The sequence below is a fragment of the Suricata suricatta genome, chromosome 11, assembly GCF_006229205.1.
Source record: "Suricata suricatta isolate VVHF042 chromosome 11, meerkat_22Aug2017_6uvM2_HiC, whole genome shotgun sequence".
NCBI lineage: Eukaryota > Metazoa > Chordata > Mammalia > Carnivora > Herpestidae > Suricata > Suricata suricatta.
The window spans coordinates 59,061,413-59,084,116 of NC_043710.1; the positions used below are offsets into that span (position 1 = coordinate 59,061,413).

Consider the following 22,704-nt stretch of genomic DNA (forward strand, 5'->3'; position numbering starts at 1 on the left):
GCCCATCCCTGGAGACGGTATGGGGAGAAAGGATAACTGAGCTTCCATTTGAAGCCCTCCCTCTGACCTGCCCCAGACCCGAGGTTCTCTCTAAAGGGAGGAAGCAGCCAGAGCTTCTGGGAAGAGGTTAGAATTTGCTCAGCTTGGCCTTGACTACAGGGACACAGAGCATGGCTGGAGGCCAAGTGTGCCCCTAGTTCACCAATTCATGGGCCTTTTAACCCCAATGATGCCCATTGCAAGGAGCAGGCACTGAGATACCCAGAGTAGGGGATGGTAATAAAGGGTAAACTTTGTTTCACAGGCATTGTCTCATTTATCTTCATGGCAAACTCTGTAAGGAAGACTCAGGGGAAGATTGAAATTATCCCCATTTTCCAAGTAAGGAAATCAAAATTTAGAAAGGCTGTTTTTCTAAGTTTGGATCAAATCCAGGAAGCTGGCTCCAGAGTCTGTTGTGTTGAGCACTCCCTGCCCTGCCAGGCCAGGGCACAGAGCCAGCACTGCCCGAGTCCCAACCCCTTCCTCTTTCCTCCATAGCCTCTTTCAGAACCCATAGTGGTCTAGCCCGAATCTCCCACCAGGTCCTTGTTAGACCCAGGACTTCCATTTCCTCATTCACATAATGCAAAGCAGACAACTAGGGCTGATGATAGTTAAGATCCCTTCCAACATTATCAGTCTTGGTTCCTTCTAGTGAAAGTCGTGCCAGGATGAACTCTTTAAAGCCAGGGGGTGCCATGCCCACTCTTAGAGTTAGCCTCTAGTGCACAGGTGTTGAGAGATACTGCATGTGTACAAAGATGTTCTTTGCAGCATTGTTTATAGAAGAAAAAGACTAGAATAGAAATAGCCTAAATGACTATCACTTGGGGACTAGTTGGAATAAATTAGAATACATCCATATCTAGAATACTCTACATGCACTACAAAAAATGATGCAGACCTTTATGCAGTAATATAAAAAAGGTCTCAAGATAATACTACAAAAATAATATATTATACATACACATTCCTATATTTGCACTGATAATTTCCAAACAGATATACAGGAGACTTGACCATCATTACCTCTGGGGAGATGAGTAGGAGTCATCCATGGGAGGAAAATTGGTTTTCACTATATATCCTTTCATACTGTCTTAATTTCTTATAATATATATGTCTATGTTCTATCTCCCTCTTTCCCCTCCCTTCCTACCTTCTTTCATTCTTTCCTTCCTTCCTTCCTTCCTCCAAACATTCTCTAGGGGTGTTTCTTGTTCCTTTTTTAAAAAAAAACAAGTCCTGTAGGGGTGTCTGTTTGGCTCTGTTGGTGGAGTGTGTGGACTCTTGCTCTTAGGGCTGTGAGTGTGAGCCCCAGGTTGGGTGTAGAGATTACTTAAATAAATAAAATAAAACTTAAAAAAAAAACCACCCAGAAACAAGTCCTATAGAGGACAGATCATGTAACCTGCGTTTAAGTCCTGTCCTTGACATCACCCACAGGGTCTTGCGCAATGCCCTTCTCACTGGGGCTCAGTTTTTGCTACCGGTAAAATAAGGTGAGTCGGCTAGTTAATCTTCAGGTCCCTTCACTGAAGAAGGGACCTGAGTGATCCACATTCCTCAGACTGGCCGTAGTGAAGCATGTAGATCCAATCCCTGTCAACTGAGTTTCGGAAGGTAAGCCCTCGGACATGAACTGTAGTGGCCATGTGTAACATTGCCGCCTGGCCTCTACTTACCATCCTTTCTTGTAAAGGACTAGTTGTCCTTTGGGGACCAACACCTCTTTTACTGCTACCATCTTGCCACTACCTGTAGCTTGAGAATGAAGTTGACATATGAAGGAAAGTAGAATTGAGAGATGATAAGAAAATTGTTTCTATCTGTCATTTGAGCATTGATCAAGCCATTCCTACGGCCCTACCCCTGAATGTGCAGTTAGGTGCCAAAGGTATTCCCTTTTGACTTAGGCCATTTTACATTGGATCTATCTGTCACTTATATTCTAAAGAGTCCCAGTGGATATGGATCTATTTCACCCTTCCTCTGCTCTCTACCCTGGAGGCTGATCTTCGGGCTTTACATCTACACAGGCTCCCTGCCCTCTGGCTTCCATCTTTTCGCGACCCATGGGGGAGCTAGCAGGATATCAGAGGGTAAGAGGAGGCTGAGGTCAGAGCGCTTATTCCCTCGGTTCCCTCCCTGCTCAGTGCCTATAAGTCGGCTACTACCTTCTTCTGAAGGTCCCAGCTCCTGTCAGGTGCCAAGTCCACCCAGCTATTCTCTCAGGTTCTGGTAACTGGTCTCTTCCTTGCTCTCTGCAGGCCCCCTCCTATTAATAGCCCTAGGGGATGTGCTATTCCTTGGTGCTGCCCTACCTTTATAAAGAGTGCCATTATTAAACTCTCCTCAAGTATGTACCTTGAGTGAGTCTGTGTGTGTCCTGCCTGTAGGTGTTCTTGACTGTGTGTGTGTGTGGGTACGTGGGTAGGTGGGTGGGTGCATGCGTGCACATGTGCATGCATTGTCTCTGTGCCATCCCTTGACAATTAATCATGAGCTGGGACAGGAAGGGAACTGATCTTACTGGGTATCCACCACATGCCAGGCTCCAGGCAGGGCACTTTCTATACATGATTGGGTCTCATCTACACAAGGTATTTTTAGCCACACTTGACTGAAGATAAAACAGAGGCGCTGATTGGTAAGTGGACTCTACTTAAATTCTTACCAAGATTCTTCCCCATGGCATGCTGTGCTTTCCCTTCAGGGTGTGTATTTGTTTGCTTGTTTATTTAATCTCTGTCCCACACGTTGGATTCTGAGGTCCCCGAGGGGACCCAGTTTCCATATCTGTTTGTTGGTCACCACGCTCTTCCTAGTGCCTGGCACAGTTGCCTGCTACACCCTAGGTCTCAACGGAATATGTGCTAAATGACAAAGTGGCAAATGAAAGGAATGTTTATTAAATGCTTGCCCAATGCAATTATGGATGATCTCACTTTCTCTTAACAACCATCTCCAGAGGCACATGTTGTCCCATTTTGCTGATGAGAAAATGAGGTCAGAGAGGGAATGGGACTTTCCCGAAGTCACACAGCCTAGAGCCAGGGTTCAAACACAGGTCTCCCTGATGTTACAGTGGTGATTGTTCCACATGCCCCTCTGTACCCTACTCGGGTACACACAGCGGGAAAAGAGGAGGAAAAATTGATCGGTGTGAATCATTCCTGGACAAACAGAAACTTCAGGGAGCAAATAGTGTCTATTCTGGCCACTCCTCTGGGACTAGCTGTTCCCCAGCCCTGCTGGGCACACACCCTGTGAGCCCAGCCAAGAAATGATTATCTTCCCTGTTTGCCCTCATGCTTTCAGCCCAGCCCCATCTGGTCTGTGAGCCTCTGCAAACACCCTGTTCTTTGCCTTTCTCTGCAGGGCTGCCCATGGCTACCAACCTGCTTACGGAGTTCTGAGGGCCTGTCCAAGACACCCAGTGTGTGGTGTGTCCCTGAGATCCGCATCCAGGCCAGTTCACTATTTGGAGTGAACAAAGTAGGGGGCTCTCCTGCTGAGTCCTCAGGACCACACATCAGCCCAGGCTGGGGGAGGATCTTTTCCTTCATTTTCCTTTGCTTTCAGACCCTGCTCGCTTCCCTCTTTAAAATCACCCAGGGTGCCTGGTTGGTCAGTTGGTTAAGCCCCCACCTCTTGATACCAGCTCCGGTTGTAACTTGGTGGTTGTGATCTTGCAGTCGTGATCTCAAAGTCATGAGGTCAAACCCTGCACTGGGCTCTGTGCTGAGCATGGAGGCTGCTCTTTGCCCGTCTCCCCCACTTGCTTGTGTGTTCTTTCTTTCTCTCTCTCTTTCTCGCTCTCTCTTTCAATAAATAAACATTAAAAAATAATAAAGTAAAATAAAATCATTACCACCCAAATGTAGGGGAACTTCTGAGATGCTAAGTAATGTTTTTTTGTCTTGCACTAGAAATGGTTACACGGACTCTTTACTTTTTGTGAAAATTACTTGGGCACATTTCTCTGTGGATATGTTATACTTCAATAAAAAGCTTATTTAAGAAATCATTGCTTGGCACTGGGTGGCTCCATTGGTTAAGAGTCCCATTCTGGACTTCGGCTCAGGACATGATCTCACAGTTTGTGAGATCTCTCTCTCTTTTTCTCTCCCTCTCTCTCACACATGCACTCTCTCTCTCTCTCTCAAAATAAATAAATAAACATTAAAAAAATCATTCCTGGGGCACCTGGGTGGCTCACTCGGTTAAGCATCTGACTCTTGATTTTGGCTCAGGTCATGATTTCACTGTTCGTGAGTTTGAGCCCTGTCAGACTCTGCACTGACAGTAAGGAGCCTGCTTGGAATTCTCTCTCTCTCTCCCCCCTCTCTGTCCCTCCCCCTCCCCCATGCAGGCTCTCTTTCTCTCTCTCTCTCAAAAATAAATAAATGAACAAAAATAATTTTAAAAACATCATTGCTACCCACTGCTGCCCCAGGGTCCCCAATACCTCCTCAGCCCTCCTCTGACACACGCAGAGACCCTTCTCATCTAAGAGTTTCTAACAGAAGCCTGCCCAGCAGAGACAGGCTAGAACAAAGTAAACAGCAACATGGGCAGTGCCCCAAGTCCTGAGACCTCCTGAGTCCTCAGGTCCCTGCTCCTGGTGGGCAGCACCCCCCACCCTGACCTCTCTTGAAGCCCTGAAGACATCTCTCTGGTACAGTCTGAGTGAGAGCTTGGACACCCTCCTTACTCCACCCCGGACCCCCTTTTTAGGGCACGCTGGCAGCCTCTAGCCCAGATACACGTGGGGGCTAGTTGACTGCTGCCTGCTGTCACCGAGAAGAGCACCTCCCATGGCCTCTACTCAGGACCTCTGCCTGCTCATCCTCCTCGGGTCCCTAGAGAGGAACAATCTGCATTCCACCCAGCTCCCCATTCAAGGGCTGCCGGCCCTCCTGTGTAGGCCCGGCCGATGGACTCCTCACGCAGCCCCAGGGCACCTGAGCCCAGGGGAAGGGGGTGCTGTGCACACCTCATGGGGGGTGGTAGTAGAAGACTGCCAGCAGCCTGACCCAGCAGAAGTGTCAGACAGGACTACTGGTGGCCAGTGACAGAGGCCTAATGCTAGCTCCTTAAAACAACAAGGGAATTTCAGTGTTCACTGAGGCCGAGGACCAGGAGCTCAGGGGGGCCTGGAGGCATGAGCCTGGCCAAGATTTCGCTGCAGAACTGGTGGCTTCTGCCACCATGTTCATAGGCAGGCCCCTGGCTATACCAGGAGCAGGTAGAATACGAATCCAATCACTTGGGCTTCTTTAGCGAGAGCAGGCACTAAGAATCTTCTCTCCCCACCAAGACTTAAATGGGAATTTCCCTTGGGGAAATTTCCCAAGGAGCTAACAGGGAAGAGGTAGGGTCTGGACTTGAGATTGTCAAAAAACAAACAAACAAACAAACAAACAAACAAAAAAACCTAACTAGGTCTTAGCACACGGTTGAACTGAATAGAATTTTGAGAAGGCTCTGAGTCAGGGCAGAGGTTTGCCTTTCTCATTACACACATATCCACCTACAAAATTTGAATCCTACCTTCCAAAGATTTACTTAAACATGAATTCACTTAGGGGCACCTGGGTGGCTCAATTGGTTAAGCGCCTGCCTCCAGCTTAGGTCATGATCTCGCAGTTCGTGGGTTCAATCCCCACACTGGGCTCTGTGCTGACAGCTTGGAGCCTGGAGCCTGCTTCAGATTCTATGTTTCCCTCTCTCTGCCCCTCCGCCACTTGTGCTGTCTCTCAAAGGTGAATACATGCTAAAAAAATTTTTTTTTAATTTAAACATGAACATACTTAATGTTTTTCATCTAGTATCATGAGGATATCTCCATATCATTAGAGGCTGTGCAGTAGCCTCTGTAATGACCACACAGCTTTGTGTTGTATGAATGCATCACAAATCTATTAAGTCACAATTCATTTCTTCCTTCTTTCTGTCTTTTTTCTCCTTTACTATAAACAGCACGGCAACGAGCATCCTTTACATCTAAGACTCTGTCCAAGGGACATGCACATTTTTGAGGATCTTATTCCTTATTGCCAAATGACTTGGAAGACTGTGCCCCCATCCAGGCACACGCGGGGTGGCTGTGTCAAGTATGTTTTTGCCCCAAGTTCAGAGTCGACCCCGCAGCGGACTGCAAGGGCTGAAAGCTCCAGCTGATTTACAGACAGGACCTGAGATTCAAAGCCAGGTCACCTCCCTCACCCGGGTGAGCCTGGGATCTGAAGCAGGAGCATTTACTTTTGCTGGACTGATTCGGAACACCAGCTAAGGAACTCCCCACCTCCTGCTCCTCATTCTCTTTTCTTTTTCCTGTCTTCTCTTTCTTTTCCCTTCCTCTTCATTTTCTCTCTTTCCTTTTGTTTTCTCCTTCCCTCTCCACTTCTCCTTTCTGTGTCTCCCCTCTGACTCTGGTCTTCTTTCTCTCCACCTCTTTTCTCTCTTTTCACCTCTTTCTCTGCCTCGCTACTCTTTTCCTTCACCTTTTCATTTTCCTCAGACAGACTCAGCCTTGTTTTCGGTCTTTTTTCTGCTTCTCCTCCATGGTTCTCTGTCCTCCACCCACCACTCCTGCCGTGAGTCATGGTTTCCTGAGGGAGATAAGGCAGCCTTTTCCTTGATAGGTCTTGATTTGAATTAGCTGTGAGTTTGCCTCCCACAAAGGGCAAAGCTAACTGATCACGGAATTGGGAGCTGCCTGGTAAACCAGAGTGACTCAGGGCTTTCAGGTTGGGAGATGCACAGTCCATCAATCAAGCTTCCTTAGAGGATCTGTCATCCTGGGGACAGTGTGCTGTGCCTCATGACTCACCAGGGCAGCGTAGACAAGGTAGGGGTGCTGGAGTTTATGATGTTGCTCTGGGAGGAAGCCCCCTCTCTGTGGGCAGGCTCAGGGCTGGATGCTGGGGACCCAGGAAGGCAGCAGATTCAGGTCCCACAGCCGTGTTTGTCATTCAGGTTGTGGGGCTCTAATTCAGCTTGATTAAACCAGAATATCTGGGGATGGGAGTTAGGAATCTTCAGATCCAAGATAATTTTGATGCACAGGGTAGTAGCTTCTAAATGCACATACTTTGCAGTGCCTGGATGACTCAGTCAGTTAAGTGTCCAACTTCGGCTCAGGTCATGATCTCGCAGTTCGTGAGTTTGAGCCCCATGTCAGACTCTGTGCTGACAGCTCAGAGCCTGGAGCCTGCTTTGGATTCTGTGTCTTCCTTTCTGTCTGCCCCTCTCCTGTTCATGCTCTCTCTCAAAAATAAACAAACATTTAAAAAAGTGAATAAAGTGAAAAAAAAAATAAATGCACATACCTTATGTTCCAGCGGCCCACTCCTGGGACTTTCTTTGAACAAAATATTCCCACATGTATTATGCATGGGGATTTTTTTTTTTTGCAGCATTGTTTGTATTATCAAAAAATTGGGAACACCTTGAATGGAAGGAAAGGCAAAGGTTTGAGAGAAAGCATGAGGTTAGGGAAATACCTGCAAAGCCTAGGAATTGAAAGGCAGCATGCCTTGAGGGAGCAGCTGGAGGGAGATCTTATGCAGGGGACTGAAGATCAGATTTGGGTTTTGGGTAGATCTGATGAGGTCTTTTCTGGGCTGAGATCAGAGACAGGGCTCTCTGGCAAAGTCTGGAACTTAATAAGATGTAAGCAAAGACTTTCAGGGGAGGCCCCAAAGGCTGAAACCTTGGCAGAGGTGCTTACCCCAAACTCAGAGGCTGGACCACCTGGACAGTACTCTGAAGAACGGAGGGCAGGGCTAAAACCCACGACCTCAGCTAAATTCCCTGGGAACATGGCAGGGACACGCTTGTTTGGAAAGTCGTCAGACCCTGCCTGTCCTCCAACCCACTCCTCACCAAAGAGTGGAAGAAGCTGTCCTCCCTTTCCCTCAAACCAGGAGACAGAGGCTTCAGGAGAACTGTTTGAGGAATCTTGGAGGTGGAGGTTCTGGGGTGGGGAATCGGGTGAGACCTGGCAAGCGGAGTGGCTCCTGGCAAGGGGCTGCACTTCCAGTTGTTTCCAGTGCAGCACGTGCAGACCCCATAGAAAGGAGCAGAATGGAGGCCTTCTGGAAGAGGAACCCCCGGAAAATGGCTTAAGGAGTGCCCTTCAGAATGAGACTGGAGGTGTAAGAAGGGATGTTGAAGACAAGGGGTTGTAATCCGCCTGAAGGAGGAGGCGTCCTTAGGGGTGTTGCTGCTAAACAGTGCGTGGGGTGGGTCTCCAAGGAGCCCATCAAAGTGCTCCTAAGAAAAAGTGTCAGCATATGGAACCTGCCACACGCCAGTGACCTCCCAGCCTGTGACCTCTCCTCCGCTACCAGGCCCCGGAGAGCCCGAAGCAGCCCGGGGAGGGGCAGGAGCAGCTAGCTGCGCGAGGCTGCCCAGTCTCCTCCCCAGCCAGCAGGTGTCCTGGCCAGAGGTAGCTGGAACCAAGGAAGTTCCAGTGCAGGCTGTAACTGAGGCCTGCACTTAAGATTACCCAGCAATAAACAAGAGACTCAGAAAAGCTAGGGGACCTGCTGAGATTTCATCCGGGAACAGTGAAGCAAGACTCCACGGAATCAGTTCGAAAGGGCAGTGGCAGGGAACGAAAAGAAATCGCCTTCGCGCTTTCACCTGCAGAGTCAAGCCCCTTTAATAAAGAGCTGCAAAACATTAATGATTCCCATCTTGTGAGTGGGGTCCTGGAACGATGAGAAGATTTTCCTCCCACTCTCTCCCCTATCGGCCAATCCTTTTCTATTAAAACGAGGAGGACAATTATCGCCTGGAAACCCGTGTGTTTCCGCGGGCGACAAGTCCCTGCAGGCTGGCGGGCGTTCTGGATCCCTGCTGAGAAGCTGAGGTCTTGCCTGAACCACAGCGCCCCCTGCTGGCGGGAGCCGCAGCGGCCCGCGCCCCGCGCCCCGCCCAGCCTCCTCCGGAGTCCCGTCTTTGCAGCAAGGCCTGAATTGGTTGGAATGAACCGTCAGAGGACAGGCGTACACTTGCAGCGAGGATGAGGGCCTATCCGCCAGGGAAGTGGGCTGATCTGATCAGAAAAGTCAGCCGCCTGGGGAGGGCGGGGCGGTGGAGTCCGAGTAAAAGGGGGCGAGGCAGGAAGAGGAGAAGAAAGGCTCTGGAAGTTTCGGCGGAGTTTAGGAGGGTGCAGGCATGTCTTGAGGAATCTTCAGTATTTTTGCTATTTTGTGTGTCTGGGCTTTTACTCAAGCTGGTACTTCTGTCTGGAAGACGTTTCCCACTGTTCGCCTTTTTTTTTTTTTTAAAGAACTTAATGCTCTCAAATATATTAGAGAGTGAATATGAAAATATTCGTGTACCCATCACTCAGCTTGAGAAATAAGACCTAATAAACATGAAGTACACTTTCACCACCACCCCCATGGCTCTTTAAATTCATGTTTTCATTCCCATGTAAGTTTTTGTTTACTGTTTATGTAAGTATTCATAAATAAAATATAGATGCAGGAAATCAGAAAAATTGTAATAGATGCACCCTACCATATAGAGTATATATGCTATGTATGTATACTTTAATATATACTATAGGGGGTCCTGGGTGGGTCAAGAGGTTGAGCGTCCAACTATTGATTTCAGCTCAGGTCATGATCCCAGAGTCATGGGATCAAGCCCCAAGCCAGGCTCTGCCCTGAGCGTGGAACCTGCTTAGGATTCCCCCACCCTCTGTCTCTCTCTTTCCCTCTCTCTCTCTCTCTTCACCTGGGTGACTTAGTTGGTTGGGTCCAGGACTTCGGCTCAGGTCATGATCTCACAGCTGGTGAGTTCAAGCCCGCTTCAGGCTCTGTGTTCACAGCTTAGAGCCTGGAGCCTGAGCAGGGGAGAGAGTCAGAGGGAGAGATATATAAAAAAAAATATATATATAGTATATAGTGAATATGTGTATATATATGTACATATATATATATATATATATATACACACAGAGAGAGAGAGAAACATTTTGCTCCTTACCACCTTGCATTAAAATTTATTTCTGTTTTTTTTTTTTTTTTTCGAGAGACAGCACAAGCAGGGGAGGGTCAGAGAAAAAGGGAGACACAGAATCTGAAACAGGCTGCAGGCTCTGAGCTAGCTGTCAGCACAGAGCCCGACGTGGGGCTCGAACCCATGAACCATGAGATCATGACCTGAGCTGAAGCTGGACAACTGACTGAGCCACCCAGGTGCCCCATCCACCCTTCATTTAAGGTTATTCTCACCTTTCTCTGTCTTGCTAACTCCACGAAGTCATTACTCTTCAGGAAGCTTCCCCAAGCACCTCTCCTCTCTGTTCCCTGTGTTGTGGTGATACCCACCCAGCTAGGTTGGAGTGGCCTGCTTAGTTGCCTGTCCTCATGAGGCTCTGAGCTTCTGGGGGGCCAGGATTGTGCATCTGGGTCACCCTTCTGCTCAGCCCAGAGCCTGGCCCAGAGATGAGTCTCAGATTTGTTGACCTGATGGCACAGAAGAAGGTCAGAAAGGCTAGTTGAGGGCTTGAAGGCAACGATAAGACTTTGGATTTTGCTTTTCCAGCTATGCTCTATGGAGTCTTGGGTTCTCTGGAGGTGACCTGAGGGCTAATGAAAGATGGTCAAGAGCATGCAGCTATAGCTCCCCTCACTTACTTCAGCCAAATCAATTTCTTCTCAACCTGTTTTATTCATTGGGCTTCTGTACAAAATTTCATTTAAAGAACTGGCATGGCAGGTAAAAACAAAATTGAAGGGATGAGGAGTGTGGTGAGTGCAATAATGGCTCCCAAGGACGTCAATGTCTTAATCTTGGCACCTGTGAATATGTCGGGTTGCACAGCAAAGGGGAATTAAGGAGGCAAATGGAGAATTAAGATTGCTTATCAGTGGACACGAGACAGGAAGATTATCTTGAGTTATCCAGCTAGATATAATGTAATGACAACAATTCTTGTAGCTGAAAGAGAGGAAACCTGAGAGATGCAGTATGAGGATGCTTTGCTGGCTCCGGAGATGAAGGAAGGGACCACGAACCCGGAAATGCAGGCAGCCTCTAGAATATGGAGAAGGCAAGAGAACAGATTCTCCCCCAGAGCCTCCAAAAAGAACACAGCCTGCTGACACCTTGATTTTAGGCCAGTGAGACCCATTTTGGACTTCTGACCTCTGGGACTGTGAGATGGTAAGTTTCTGTTGCTTTAAGTCACTCAGTTTGTGGCGATTTGTTACAGCAGCCATAGGAAGCAAATGCAAGGAGTTCCTGAAGGTATTTGAGTTAGAGAGGGGCTGGTATTTCTTGTACAGCAGCAAGATTGTGTAGGAGGGAATCATGGAGACTCCAGAGCAGGAGTCACTGTGGATCTCAGACTGGAAAGAGAAGGAGGCCCCAGTAGATGGCTAGAGGTGGATTAAGGGCTGGGAGGTCTGAGAACCCTGGGGAAAGGGTATGCATGGGCTGAGTTTTGTGTATGCGCTTATGGCCCTTGATCACTGTCTCCTCCTTCCCCAACCAAGCTTCCTCCTAGCTCCTGTCTAGGCTGGACGGGGGGGTCCTTAGTAACCTCCTGGACTCTGACCTGGTCCCAGCAGAGTGAGAGGTCCCCCCAGCAAGGGTGACTCATGGAGCTTCTTTGTCAGGACTTGGCCATCTTGGAAGGAGGCAGTTGAGCCAAGGCCCTGTCACTGCTGAGCTCTCTGGAGTCTGGGTGTTGGCGTTGGTAGCCTCCCCGCCAAGTGCCTCTCCTGGAGGGGAGCTCAGTAAAAGTATGTTGAATGAAAAAAAAAATGGAAAAAGGAGTAAGAAATACCTGGGAAGCACACCCAAGTAGACAGATCCCCACAGTTTTCATTTATGCATTCTTTCAGTCAACAAAGGAAACTTTCTTAAGCTCCTGGGGCCCTAGGGTCACAAGGAAGGGTTCAACCACCTTCTTGCCTCAGGGGATCCCAGGTAGAAAAGAGACAGACAGGTTTTCTATATAAGTATCTAGTCTTATCTGGTCACAGAATTTTTAAATATAGCCCTATTGTAAATGATATATATGACCTTTTAGGGAAGTGAACAATACATAATTAGAAGTATAAGGCAGAGCCTCAGTTTTCTCATCAATAAAGGAAAGGTTGGGTGCATGATCGCTATACTACGTCCAGCTCTGACAATCCAGACTTGGACTCACTAGGGAGCACTTTGGCCTCTGCCTGTTACTCAGGGAGCCCAGAAGCCCTTAGGCTGATCCCAAGCTAGTTGCATCAGCTAGAGGAAGGACTAGGTCTTCCCAGAACTGAGGGAGGGGTATGACAGGGAAGAAGTTGGGAGTGGAGGCTGGATGAGAAGATCTGCCAGTTTCCTGGGTCTCCTCAGGCAGCCATCCACAGGGTGCGTTTGGAACAGTGGGGTTTGTGATGGATTCCCCCAAACTGCAGAGATGCCTGTATGGGTCTCTTGGGGTGACCTGAGGACTCCAGAGAAGGGACCCTTGCTGCTCCCTCAAATGGCTTTTTCTTAGCTGGTCATTTGACTCTTGTTGCCTTAAAACCCTCCATTCAAGGGGAGCCTGGGTGGCTCAGTCGGTTAAGTGTCTGACTAGGTTTGGGGTCAGGATCCCACGGTTTTGTAAGTTTGAGCCCCACACCAGGCTCTTCGCTGGCAATGCAGAGCCTGCTTGGGATTCTCTCTCACTCTCTCTCTCTCTCTTTCTCTTTCTCTCTCCCTCTCTCTCCCCTACTCATTCTGTCTCTCTCCAAATAAATAAATAAACCTAAAAAAATAAAAAAATAAATAAAACCAGCCCTCCATTCAAAAGATAGTGGGAGTTTTTCTGGTTGGTTGTTTTTGGTTATTTTTTGCTTGAAAGTCTCTACTTTCGATTTTCCAGTTAGTAAACCGAGGCCCAGAGAGGTGGAGTGACTTGCTTAAAGTTACCCAGTGAGTCAGTTGTGCCTTTATGATCAGTCGCACTGGCTGTTCCCTCTGCCTGGGAGATAGATCCTCCAGAAGCTGAGAACCTTCAGGTCCCAGCACAGATATTTTTCCTTCCCCAGGGTAATAACCATGTGTGGAGTGAATGCTTGACACCCTGGCCACAGACAGCCGCTGGGGATCTCGTTGAAATGCAGTTTCTAATCCTGTAGGTCCTGGGCAGGGCCTGAGAATCTGCATTCCTGATGAACTCCTTGGTGATTAGATGCTGCTAGTCGGCTGACCACGCTTGTAGTCAGAAGCAAGGCTCTAGTTTATTTCTAGTACATGTCACAATTTAGGATTATATTTATCTGTGCGTATATTCGTTGTGACTTTCTTTGCACTAGACATAAACTTCTTGTGGCTTTCTCCCCGCTAGATACAAAGTGCCTGAGTGAAGTGCTGTGTCTGCCTTGTTCCTTGTTTTATCCCCAGGCCCAGAGCAGTGAGGGCAGAGTAAGCTCTTAATATATGAGGTCCCCTGGGTGACAGAGGGAGCCGGGTTCTGGAGAGCAGGAGGCCAACTGCTTTCCCTGCCTCCCTGTGGCACCCTAGGGAATAGGAATTCAGGTACCGGGGGTAGGGGAATAGCACAGTTCTTGGCTCTTCAACCCTCGTGTTCCCCAATAGATCAGGTCTGAAGTAACAATGCAAAGAAAAGCAGCCTGAGGCCCATAGATATCAGATAATGATAATGATGATGATGATGATGTGTGTGTATAAAAGTCATTTTGGGGGTCCCTGGATGGCTCAATCAGTATAGCATCCAGCTCTTGATTTTGACTCAGGTCATGACCTCACAGTTTATGGGTTTGAGCCCCACTCATAGTGGAGAGCTTGCTTGGAATTCTCTCTCTCTTGCTGTCCCTCCCCCACTTGCATGAGCATATTCTCTTTCTCTCTCAAAATAAATAAACTTAAAAAAAAAGAGTCATTTTTAGAACTAGAAAACTTGGGGGCGCCTGACTGGTTCAGTCAGAGAAGCATGCAACTCTTGGTCTCAGTCGTGAGTTCAAGCTGCCTGTTGGGGGCAGAGATTACTCAATAAGTAAACTTAGAAAACCCATCAGCCTAGAAAACTTGTTGCAACCATAGTCTGAGTCCATTCTGTTACTGCATGGGCTCACGTCCAGCCAGGGTTACTTGGACACTGGCAGTCCCAGAGCACAGCATGATCATCTTACCCCTTGTACCACATTCACACGGTGTTCCTGGCCTGGGCTTTGGGGACCTTGAGCCATCCATCTGGGGTAATCAGCTTATCCAACTTGAGACATTCAGTTACCTTGAGGATGAGGCCACTGGCAGCTTTCAGAGGCCATGCCTCAGTTTCCCCACCTGAGACCAGGGAAGAGGGAGAGGGAGAAAGGAAGACTGGGGAGACTCTGTGACACTTGAGGTCTAGTCCAGCTTCTGATACCTCTCTCCTCTCCATGGACAGGACTTCCACACCTGCAGCAGCCCAGCTCAACCAGATAATCTCCCAGCCCTGGGATCCGGCATCTTGAGAGCAAGGACACTTGAGTCCAATGGACCTGGCGGATGCAATGCCACCTCTCCTGCCATACTAAAACCCCTGAAAAGACCCCATGTCCCTTCTTTCCTGCCTCCTTCCTTTCTGCTCCCCACTCCTAGAACTTTTCTGAGTTTCTCCTACCCCCCAGATCCTGTCTCTCTGTTCTCTAACTGGAGATGCTGGGGAGCCACTATTTCAGCAACATTTCATCCAGGGGCTTCCATCTGCCAGGTAGACCTGGAGGCAGCCTCAGAGTGTAGCTTGCTGTCTGGACAACGCTGGCTGTGTGGACCCTCCTCTTCCTTCCCAGGGCCCCTTGTATGGTCTGCACTTACTCACCCGCATGGCTCATTTGTTCTCCCAATTACCAATTTGTTCACTTTCTCCTTTTTTCACTAACACCCATTTGCTCACTTACGCATGCACGCATGTGGCACTCACTTGGTCCTTCTGGGCCAGGTCCAGGAATGCATCTGGAAACAGACTGGCCCAAGATGGGATTAGGACACAAACAGCAGAGGCAGAGTGACACAGAGGGGCATGGGAGCTCTGTGCTCAGGTGGAATCCCCCAAAGTCTGAGCTGGAGAGGCTAAGCCTCCTTATTGAAGAGGTGGGAGGAGGCCCAGGGAGGCCTCAGTTGGCCCCAGGCCCCTTGCAGGGCACTTCTGACCTGCCCACCATGCCAGGGCCAGCTCCCCCAGCTCTGACCACATCACAGTTTCCAGTTTTGAGTCGGGGACCCCAGGGCTGGGGTCAAAACACAAGAACTAAAGCAGGCTAATGCCCTTAGGGACCTGGACATGGGTTCAGAAGGAGTCACACAACGTGGGCCGGAAGGCCCTTCCTTGCAGAGAGCTCCCAACCCTTCATTTTACAGCTGTGGATCCTGGAGCGCAGGCAGCCCGCTTACAAGTGGCCCCAAACCCAAACCACAGTGGCCAGGCTCCTGGTCTTTGGCTGTACCCACTGCTCAGTCATCCTGGGTGTTTGAACACAAAGGAAGCCCATTTTTCTGAGGAGAAAACATTTAAAGAATGGGTTTTCCAATAAAGGGCAAAAAAAACCAACAACAACAAAAAACCCAGCAAAACTTTTAGAGCTGGAAGTGAATTAATCAAATATTTACTTAAGCACCCTGTTAACATTAAATTCTTTCACTTCCTTGATTAATTTAGAAAACTTGCTCTTTTCTACTCATCGTGTAGGATACAGCTTTATGCAAATTATTCACCCCCCTGCCTGGTGGAGGTAATAGTGGGCTCGTGTGTCCTGCTAAGAGTTTTGTTTGCAGTAAAGTATGGGGAATGCAGCCTGGATGATGAAGTCTGTCAGGACAGGAGAGTGGCATACCACCCCTTCCCTGAGGAGGGATTCTGGAAAGAAGCCTCAATGTTCGCACCCGCCGTAGCCGCAGCTGCTCAGGCTCACTCCCCTCCAGAGTCCTCGCTACTGCCTCCTGTTAAGCCAGGGACCCCGTTTTTCAAGGCGACTGGACATTATGACCAGTGGCCCTAGAATGTAGCAAGAAGTGAATCTTGTTTTAAAATTTATTTTCTAAAATTTATTTATTTATCTTAGAGAGAGAGAGAGAAGAAGCAGGGAAGGGGCAGAGAGAGAAAGAGAGGGAGACACAGAATCCAAAGCAGGTTCCAGGCTCTGAGTTGTCAGCACAGAGCCTGACATGGGACTCAAACTCACAAACTGCGACATCATGACCTGAGCTGAAGTCAGACGCTTAACTGACTGAGCCACCCAAGCGCCCCCACAAGAAATGAATCTAATAGTCATTAATCAGCTAGTATCTACTGAGCATTTGCAGTTCTGGGCCCTGGGACAGGTGCACAATGAACGGAAATGTATGTCGGAGAATGGAGGCATGAAAGGGAGGTTGGGGGAGTAGAAACGAGTGTAACAGAAGTGCAAGGAGGCAGTGTAAATTTATTGGGGTCTTGCAATATGCCAGATATTTCATAAGCATCGTCTGCAACATTCATAGTGACCTGTGAGGAGGAGTTATTACTCATCTCAACTCCCCCTTGCTTAAGATCTGATAATGTGTATTCTTAGGCTGATTACTTTATGCCCATATGCCTCAATTTCCTCAACTGCAAATGGGGAACTCCTACCACATGTCATTGTTGGGAGGATTGAGTTCTGTTCTAAGCACTTTGCTTAGAAAAGCAAGCCCTCAATCAATGTCATCATGATTACACCATAAGAGAAAGCTGAGGCTCAGAGAGGAGCAGTGACTAGTCCAGGGCCACACAGCCTGGGAAGGAAGAGCAGGCTTACGTTCTCTGTTCCACTCCACAATCTGTGATACCGAGAAGGTTAAAGTGGAAGCTTTGTCCTTCGCAGCAACCCTTTGGCTTGGACTTGGCTGCCCTCTCTGCCCTGGAGAAGCAAGGCCTCCTGTCCAATGCAGGATGACCCCAGGTTCCCTGTGGCTGTGTGCATGGCTAAGTGCCCAGAAAGGACATTTGGAGAGAGGGATGATCTTGGTTTTCCTCTGAGGGCTGGAGAGCTGGGCCGAGCCTCATCTTGTCAGGTCTGAGCACTCGGTCAAGTACCCTTCCCTGTTTGAAAAGAGGGCTACCAATGTTTTTCTGCCTCATAGAGCTGCCATGGGGATTGAGCAAGTTAAAGATTGGGAAATGGTGTTTCACACAACCTTGTTGTGCTAACAGAAGCATAGTGAAGGAGGGCAACTTCGGAGTGGGATGGGGTGAATACTATAATTTAATGGGGAGAGGCTAAAAGCAGGTAGAATTCAGTTCAAAATAAAGATGACCTTTCTTGTGGCTCTGGCCATAGGTGTGGGAGGGCGTGGGCAAGTGGAGCCAAGAGAGTGAGTTAAGAGAGTGCGGAGGGGGCTCCCACCCTGGGGTAGGGGCGAGGGTGGCTGAGGTAAGACAGATCCCCTCCCTATGCTCTCCTCCTCTCTCCCCATTGCTAGGGCAGAAGTACCTAACAGATCTTTCCACCCAAGGTGGTGTTGTGAGCAGGTAGCTGAACCAGAAGTTGGAAGGTCTTGTTCTCCATTTGATTCCGATACTTACTTTCTGCACTACTTGAGCCTCTCTTTGGGCCTCAATTTTCCTAGTTATCTCATAAATAAATAGAGCAAATACAGTGTGTCAACTGCAATAATGTGGTTTTGCAAAGGATCATTGTCCTCCAAGACTGCTGGTCAAAGGACTAGGTTGGTGGTGAAGAGGAAGCATTGTAACTGGTGGAATTGTAGGTTAAAGTTGAGAGGCACCTGCATTCATCTAGCAACTGCACAGATAATGCATCTGGGAACTGTGCTTTGTGGTTTGCAGAGCATTTCATTGGCTTTATCTTATTTAATCCTCACAACACCTCAAATTTACAGATAAGGATATGGGCCCATTTAACTTATACAACTTCTTCAACCTCATACAGTGGTCTAGAGCGCTGACTGGACGTGGGAGAGAAGTGGTCCTGGGCTGGTATCCCAGCTCTAATGGGGCCATGGACAAGTTACTTTAATTTAGTGCAGAACTTGATGTGAAGTAAGTTTTCAATAAGTGTTAACTGGCAAACAACCAGAAAGCCCAGCTGGGAAGTTGCAGGATTGGGCTTCTGGCTCCTATGTCACTGCTCTTTGCCCCATTCTGAGCTGTTTCATTTCATAACTCTTTTCTCTAGTTTATTTAGCAGCTGAGGCACCACAGGTTGAACAAGTGAACTGTGCAAGAGGAGGCAGGCAGTGAAGGGGCACCTGGGTGGCTCAGTTGGTTTAGTGTCCAACTTCAGCTCAGGTCATGATCTCGTGGTTTATGGGTTTGAGCCCTGTGCTGGGCTCTGTGCTGACAGCTCAGAGCCTGGAGCCTGCTTTGGATTCTCTGTCTCTCTGCCCCTTCCCCACTTACTCTCTGTCTCTCAAAAATAAACGTTAAGAAAAATTAAAAAAAAAAAAAAGGAGGCAGGCAGTGAAGGGGCAGCTTGGTCTCAGATAACCCGAAAGAACTCATGACTGCGCTGAGGTCAAGCACACTGGTTGCCAAAGGGAAAAGCTTCCCTTTAACAAGCGAGCCGAGCTGATGAAGGAGGAGGCAGCTCCTGCTGAGGCAGTTACAGAGTGCTGAAATGACAGACAGAGAGCTGGCGGGTCTGTCTCTGGGCAGATGGATCGCCTGATGTAGACGTTGGTGCCCAAGCCCAGGGATTGGTCTAAAACAGGTTTGTGTTGACCCACTGGCATCCTGTCAAACTGCTGTCACCTCCAGACATAAATAAAGTCTCCACATAGTGCTGGGGCAGTCTGCTGGACTCGGCGTGGAAGCAGCAGCCATCATGCAGGTGCAAACCAAGCACTACCCCCGGAACTGCCTGCTGACAGTCATGGACCGGTACTCGGCCGCGGTGCGCAACATGGAGCAGATGGTGATGTTCCCCAGCCTCCTGCAGGACGTGCCGTTTAGTGTGCATGGGCACCAGGCCCAGGGGGGGGCCCCCGATCTCTACAACTACTTCACCATGCTCAAGGCCATCCGCATGGATGTGGACCATGGGCTGCTGCCCCGAGAAGAGTGGAGGTCCAAGGTGGCAGATGACAAGGCCAGTGAGGCTGAGAATGAAGCTGCAATGACAGAGGAGGATGAAAAGGAGAAGATCTTGGGGCAGCTGGACCTGGAAGCCCAGCTCCACCTGCATTTTTCCAGCCTTCATCACATCCTCACCCACCTTACACTGAAAGCTGAGGAGGTGATGAGGACATACCAGAAGATAATAGAACAGGACAAGTAGGCCTCAGACTCTAGGGAAGGTAATGGTGGCTCCGTTGGTGGGCATGAGTCCACTGAGGGATATTCCAGGGGAGATGAGCTGGAGCAGTGCACAAGCCAGTGGGATGGGGAGAGCCTGGGTCTCAGACAGGCACCCTCACTGCAGGGTAGGGAGGCCATGACCTGGGAGGGCTCAAGGCCAGGCCTGTCTTACTCTCTGCACCCAGAATTGATAAGTTAATGGACATGAACTGCATGGTGATAACAGGAAAGGTGGCCTGTGAATGCATACCTTATGTGCACATATGTGTGTTTGTGCATGGGTGCATTTACTAGTAAGTATGTGAATGCTTGGGTTAACAGCTCTGATTCAAGTTCTGACTCTCAGTAAGGCCTTGGTTTCACTAGCTCGCTTCTCTGGGTTTCCATTTCTTCACTGAATATTAACAGTATTAGTAAAAATAACTACTGCCACTTGAATAGTTTTATAGTTTAAAAATCACTTGCATATGAGGCACCTGCATAGCTCAGTCGGTTGAGCCTCTGACTCTTGATTTTGGCTCATGTCATGATCCCAGTGTCGTGGGACCGAGCCCCATGTAGGGCTTCACACTAGGTGTGGAGCCTGGTTGGGATTCCCTCTCTCTCTTTCTCAGCCCTTCCCCCTGATGGCACTCTACCCCTCACCCTCTTTCTCTCTCAAATTAAAAAAAAAAAATCACTTCCATGTCAATTTTCTAATGGAACTAGCAATTCCTTTTACAGATGAAAAAACTGGGGGCCTGAGAAGTAAAAAGAGTCCTGGTTACTCATGAAATGAATGAACTCTGGCTGAACTCAAATCCAGTTCCCTTCCTCTGTGCTAGTGGATTGACCGAGCACTTTAGAGCCCTGCAGCCAGGGCTGGAGAGAAACGCTCTCTATGTGTGTCAACTATACTTTAATTAAAACAAACAAACAAACAAACAAACAAACAAAAACAGGGGCACCTACGTGGCTCAGTCAGTTAAGCCTCCAACTTTGGCTCAAGTCATGATCTCATGGTTGGTGGGTTTGAGCCCCCACATCAGGCTCTGTGCTGACATGGAGCCTGGAGCTTGCTTTGGGTTCTGTCTCTGTCTCTCTCTGCCCCTTCCTCCCTCCCTCTCTCTCTCTTTCTCTCTCAAAAATAAACAAACACACACACACACACAAACCTAGAACAAAAATTCAGCTTCTTAGTATCAACTTCAGCAACAAAAAAGAAACCGCACCCCTTGACCAACCCAACTCCTTCAAAGACCAGAGCAGCCATCCTGCACCATGTCTGAGCACACTGTAGCCTGATTTTTGTGGAGGCTATGTGGTACAGCAGAGGTTAAATATCTGGGCCCTGGTTTTGGTTCTACCACTGACTCTGTATTACCCCAGACAACTTCATCTGTCCGCATTGCAGTTCCGCTGTGAGTAAAATGTGGAGGTGCTACCTGTCACCGCAGCTTGATAACCTGGCTCTTACGGTGCTACTGCATTGCCAGATTTCCCTACAGTAAGGAGCTGCTGCATTATTTTTCCTACCTCAATAGGTGCATTGTATGAATTTATACTGACTTTAAAATTTCGGCTCTCCACAGATCCCTTTTAATGGCAGAGGGCAGACTCTGTGATGAGGATACGGAATAGCTCATTAAGCTTTGATGCAGATCAGAGGGGCCTGGACCTGCAGCTGGAAGCAAAGGCGACTTGGTTCTTTGGGATGCTTCCCTCCCTCCCTCTGAGCACCGGCTTGTGGACTTGGCACCAGGCCACCTTTAGGATGCTTGTTGTTATTCACAGCTCCCCTCACCCTCTTACCAGCTCATGGGGGTGGCCAGTGTTTCATGAGGGGCTAGATATTACCTGGCCAGTGTGGTATGGTAGAAAGGATGTAGGTTTTAGCATCTGACCAACTGAAATTCACATCCTTTCTCTGGGCTGTCATTCACCACGTGATCTTGGATGTTATTTAACCCATTGGAGCCTAAATTTCCTCATTTATAACATGGGATACTATTACCTCACAAGATAGTTATGGAAATTAAATAAGATGATGAATCAAAAGCACCTGGCATGTGAGTGCTATTATAGGTTGACTTTCTCCCACCCTTCCTATGTGTTTGCTCTAACCCTAGCTTTTTACCCTCCAGAACTAAGGGTAGCAATTCCCTTGGGATGAATGGCTCACACCCTTGTACCTGCCAAGCACAAGTGAACTATAAAATGTGTGTTGCAGTAGCAATAAAAAAAAACCCCAAAACTTTGTACTTGTATATCTCTTCATTAGCTTTAAAATTTATTTTATTTTATATTTGAGAGAGAGAAGAGAATGAGTGGGGGAGGGGCAGAGAGATGGAGACAGAATCTGAAGCCGGCTCCAGGCTCCGAGCTGTCAGCACAGACTGATGTGGGGCTCAGGCTCATGAGCAGTGAGATCATGACCTGAAGTCGGACACTTAACCAACTGAGCCACCCAGGTATCCCTATCTTCATTAGCTTCTAAAGTTATTTCTCAGACATCATTTCATTTTTAATAAGTGAGACCCAGGAGAACAGATGTAGCTCATCTGATTTTTTCCAGAAACCATGCACTTATATTCATTCTAATTTGAAATAATATATTAAGAAGTAATTTTATTAATCTTCCAAAACTAATCTGATTATAAAATCTGAGCTTTGAAGGAAAGACATTTTGGATAAACATTTGGACATGGGAAGTCATGAAGGATAACTTCATTCCAGTTAGGCAGGGTTTTTACTTTTAATCGCATCAAGCTCTGCTGTAGACAGTGTTAGCTGCTGAGCCTATTTTCTCCAGGGTGAGCACTAGCAAAGACTCCTTTGCAGGATGTGTTCAGTTCTGGTCTTCGGTCTCCTTCTAAACCACCCTCTATAGTGTTGCAGAGAACCCAGAAATACAAACCTGACTGTGCTATCCCACTAAAAAGCCTTTAGTGACTTCCTAGTACCTATAGACTCAAGCCTAAATTATTCTGCAAATTCAGAAAACCCTCCAGCATCTGGCTTATTTTGCTTTGTCCCAGCACTGGGAATGGGCAAGCTTTTTCTGTAATAGGCCATATATTAAATAGTTCAGCCTCTGCAGGCCATAAGGTGTCTGTCACAATGACTCAGCTCTGCCATTAGAGCACGGAAGCAGCCACAGACAGGTCAACAAATAAGCAGGGCTGTATTCCCATGAAATGTTCTGGAAGTGGACAACATCTGGTCCACAGGTTAGTATGCAAACTCATTTTACTTTTTGTTTTGAGAGAGAACAAGAGAATTTGAAGCAGAGTCCACACCTGGCACGGAGCCTAACATGGGGGTGGGGGGGTCCATCTCATGACCATTAGATCATGGCCTGAGCCAAAATCAAGTCAGCAATGCTTAACTGACTCAACCAC

General features: G+C 48.1%; 1 protein-coding gene across 1 annotated transcript; it reads left to right on the plus strand.

Annotated features, from left to right (window-relative positions):
- Positions 1-18,724: 18,724 nt before the first annotated feature.
- THRSP (thyroid hormone responsive) lies at positions 18,725-21,561 on the plus strand. Its single transcript, XM_029914869.1, has 2 exons — positions 18,725-19,323; positions 20,896-21,561. Exon 1 carries the CDS (start codon positions 18,852-18,854, stop codon positions 19,302-19,304), a length of 453 nt encoding a protein of 150 aa, XP_029770729.1. The 5' UTR covers positions 18,725-18,851; the 3' UTR covers positions 19,305-19,323; positions 20,896-21,561.
- Positions 21,562-22,704: the final 1,143 nt, after the last annotated feature.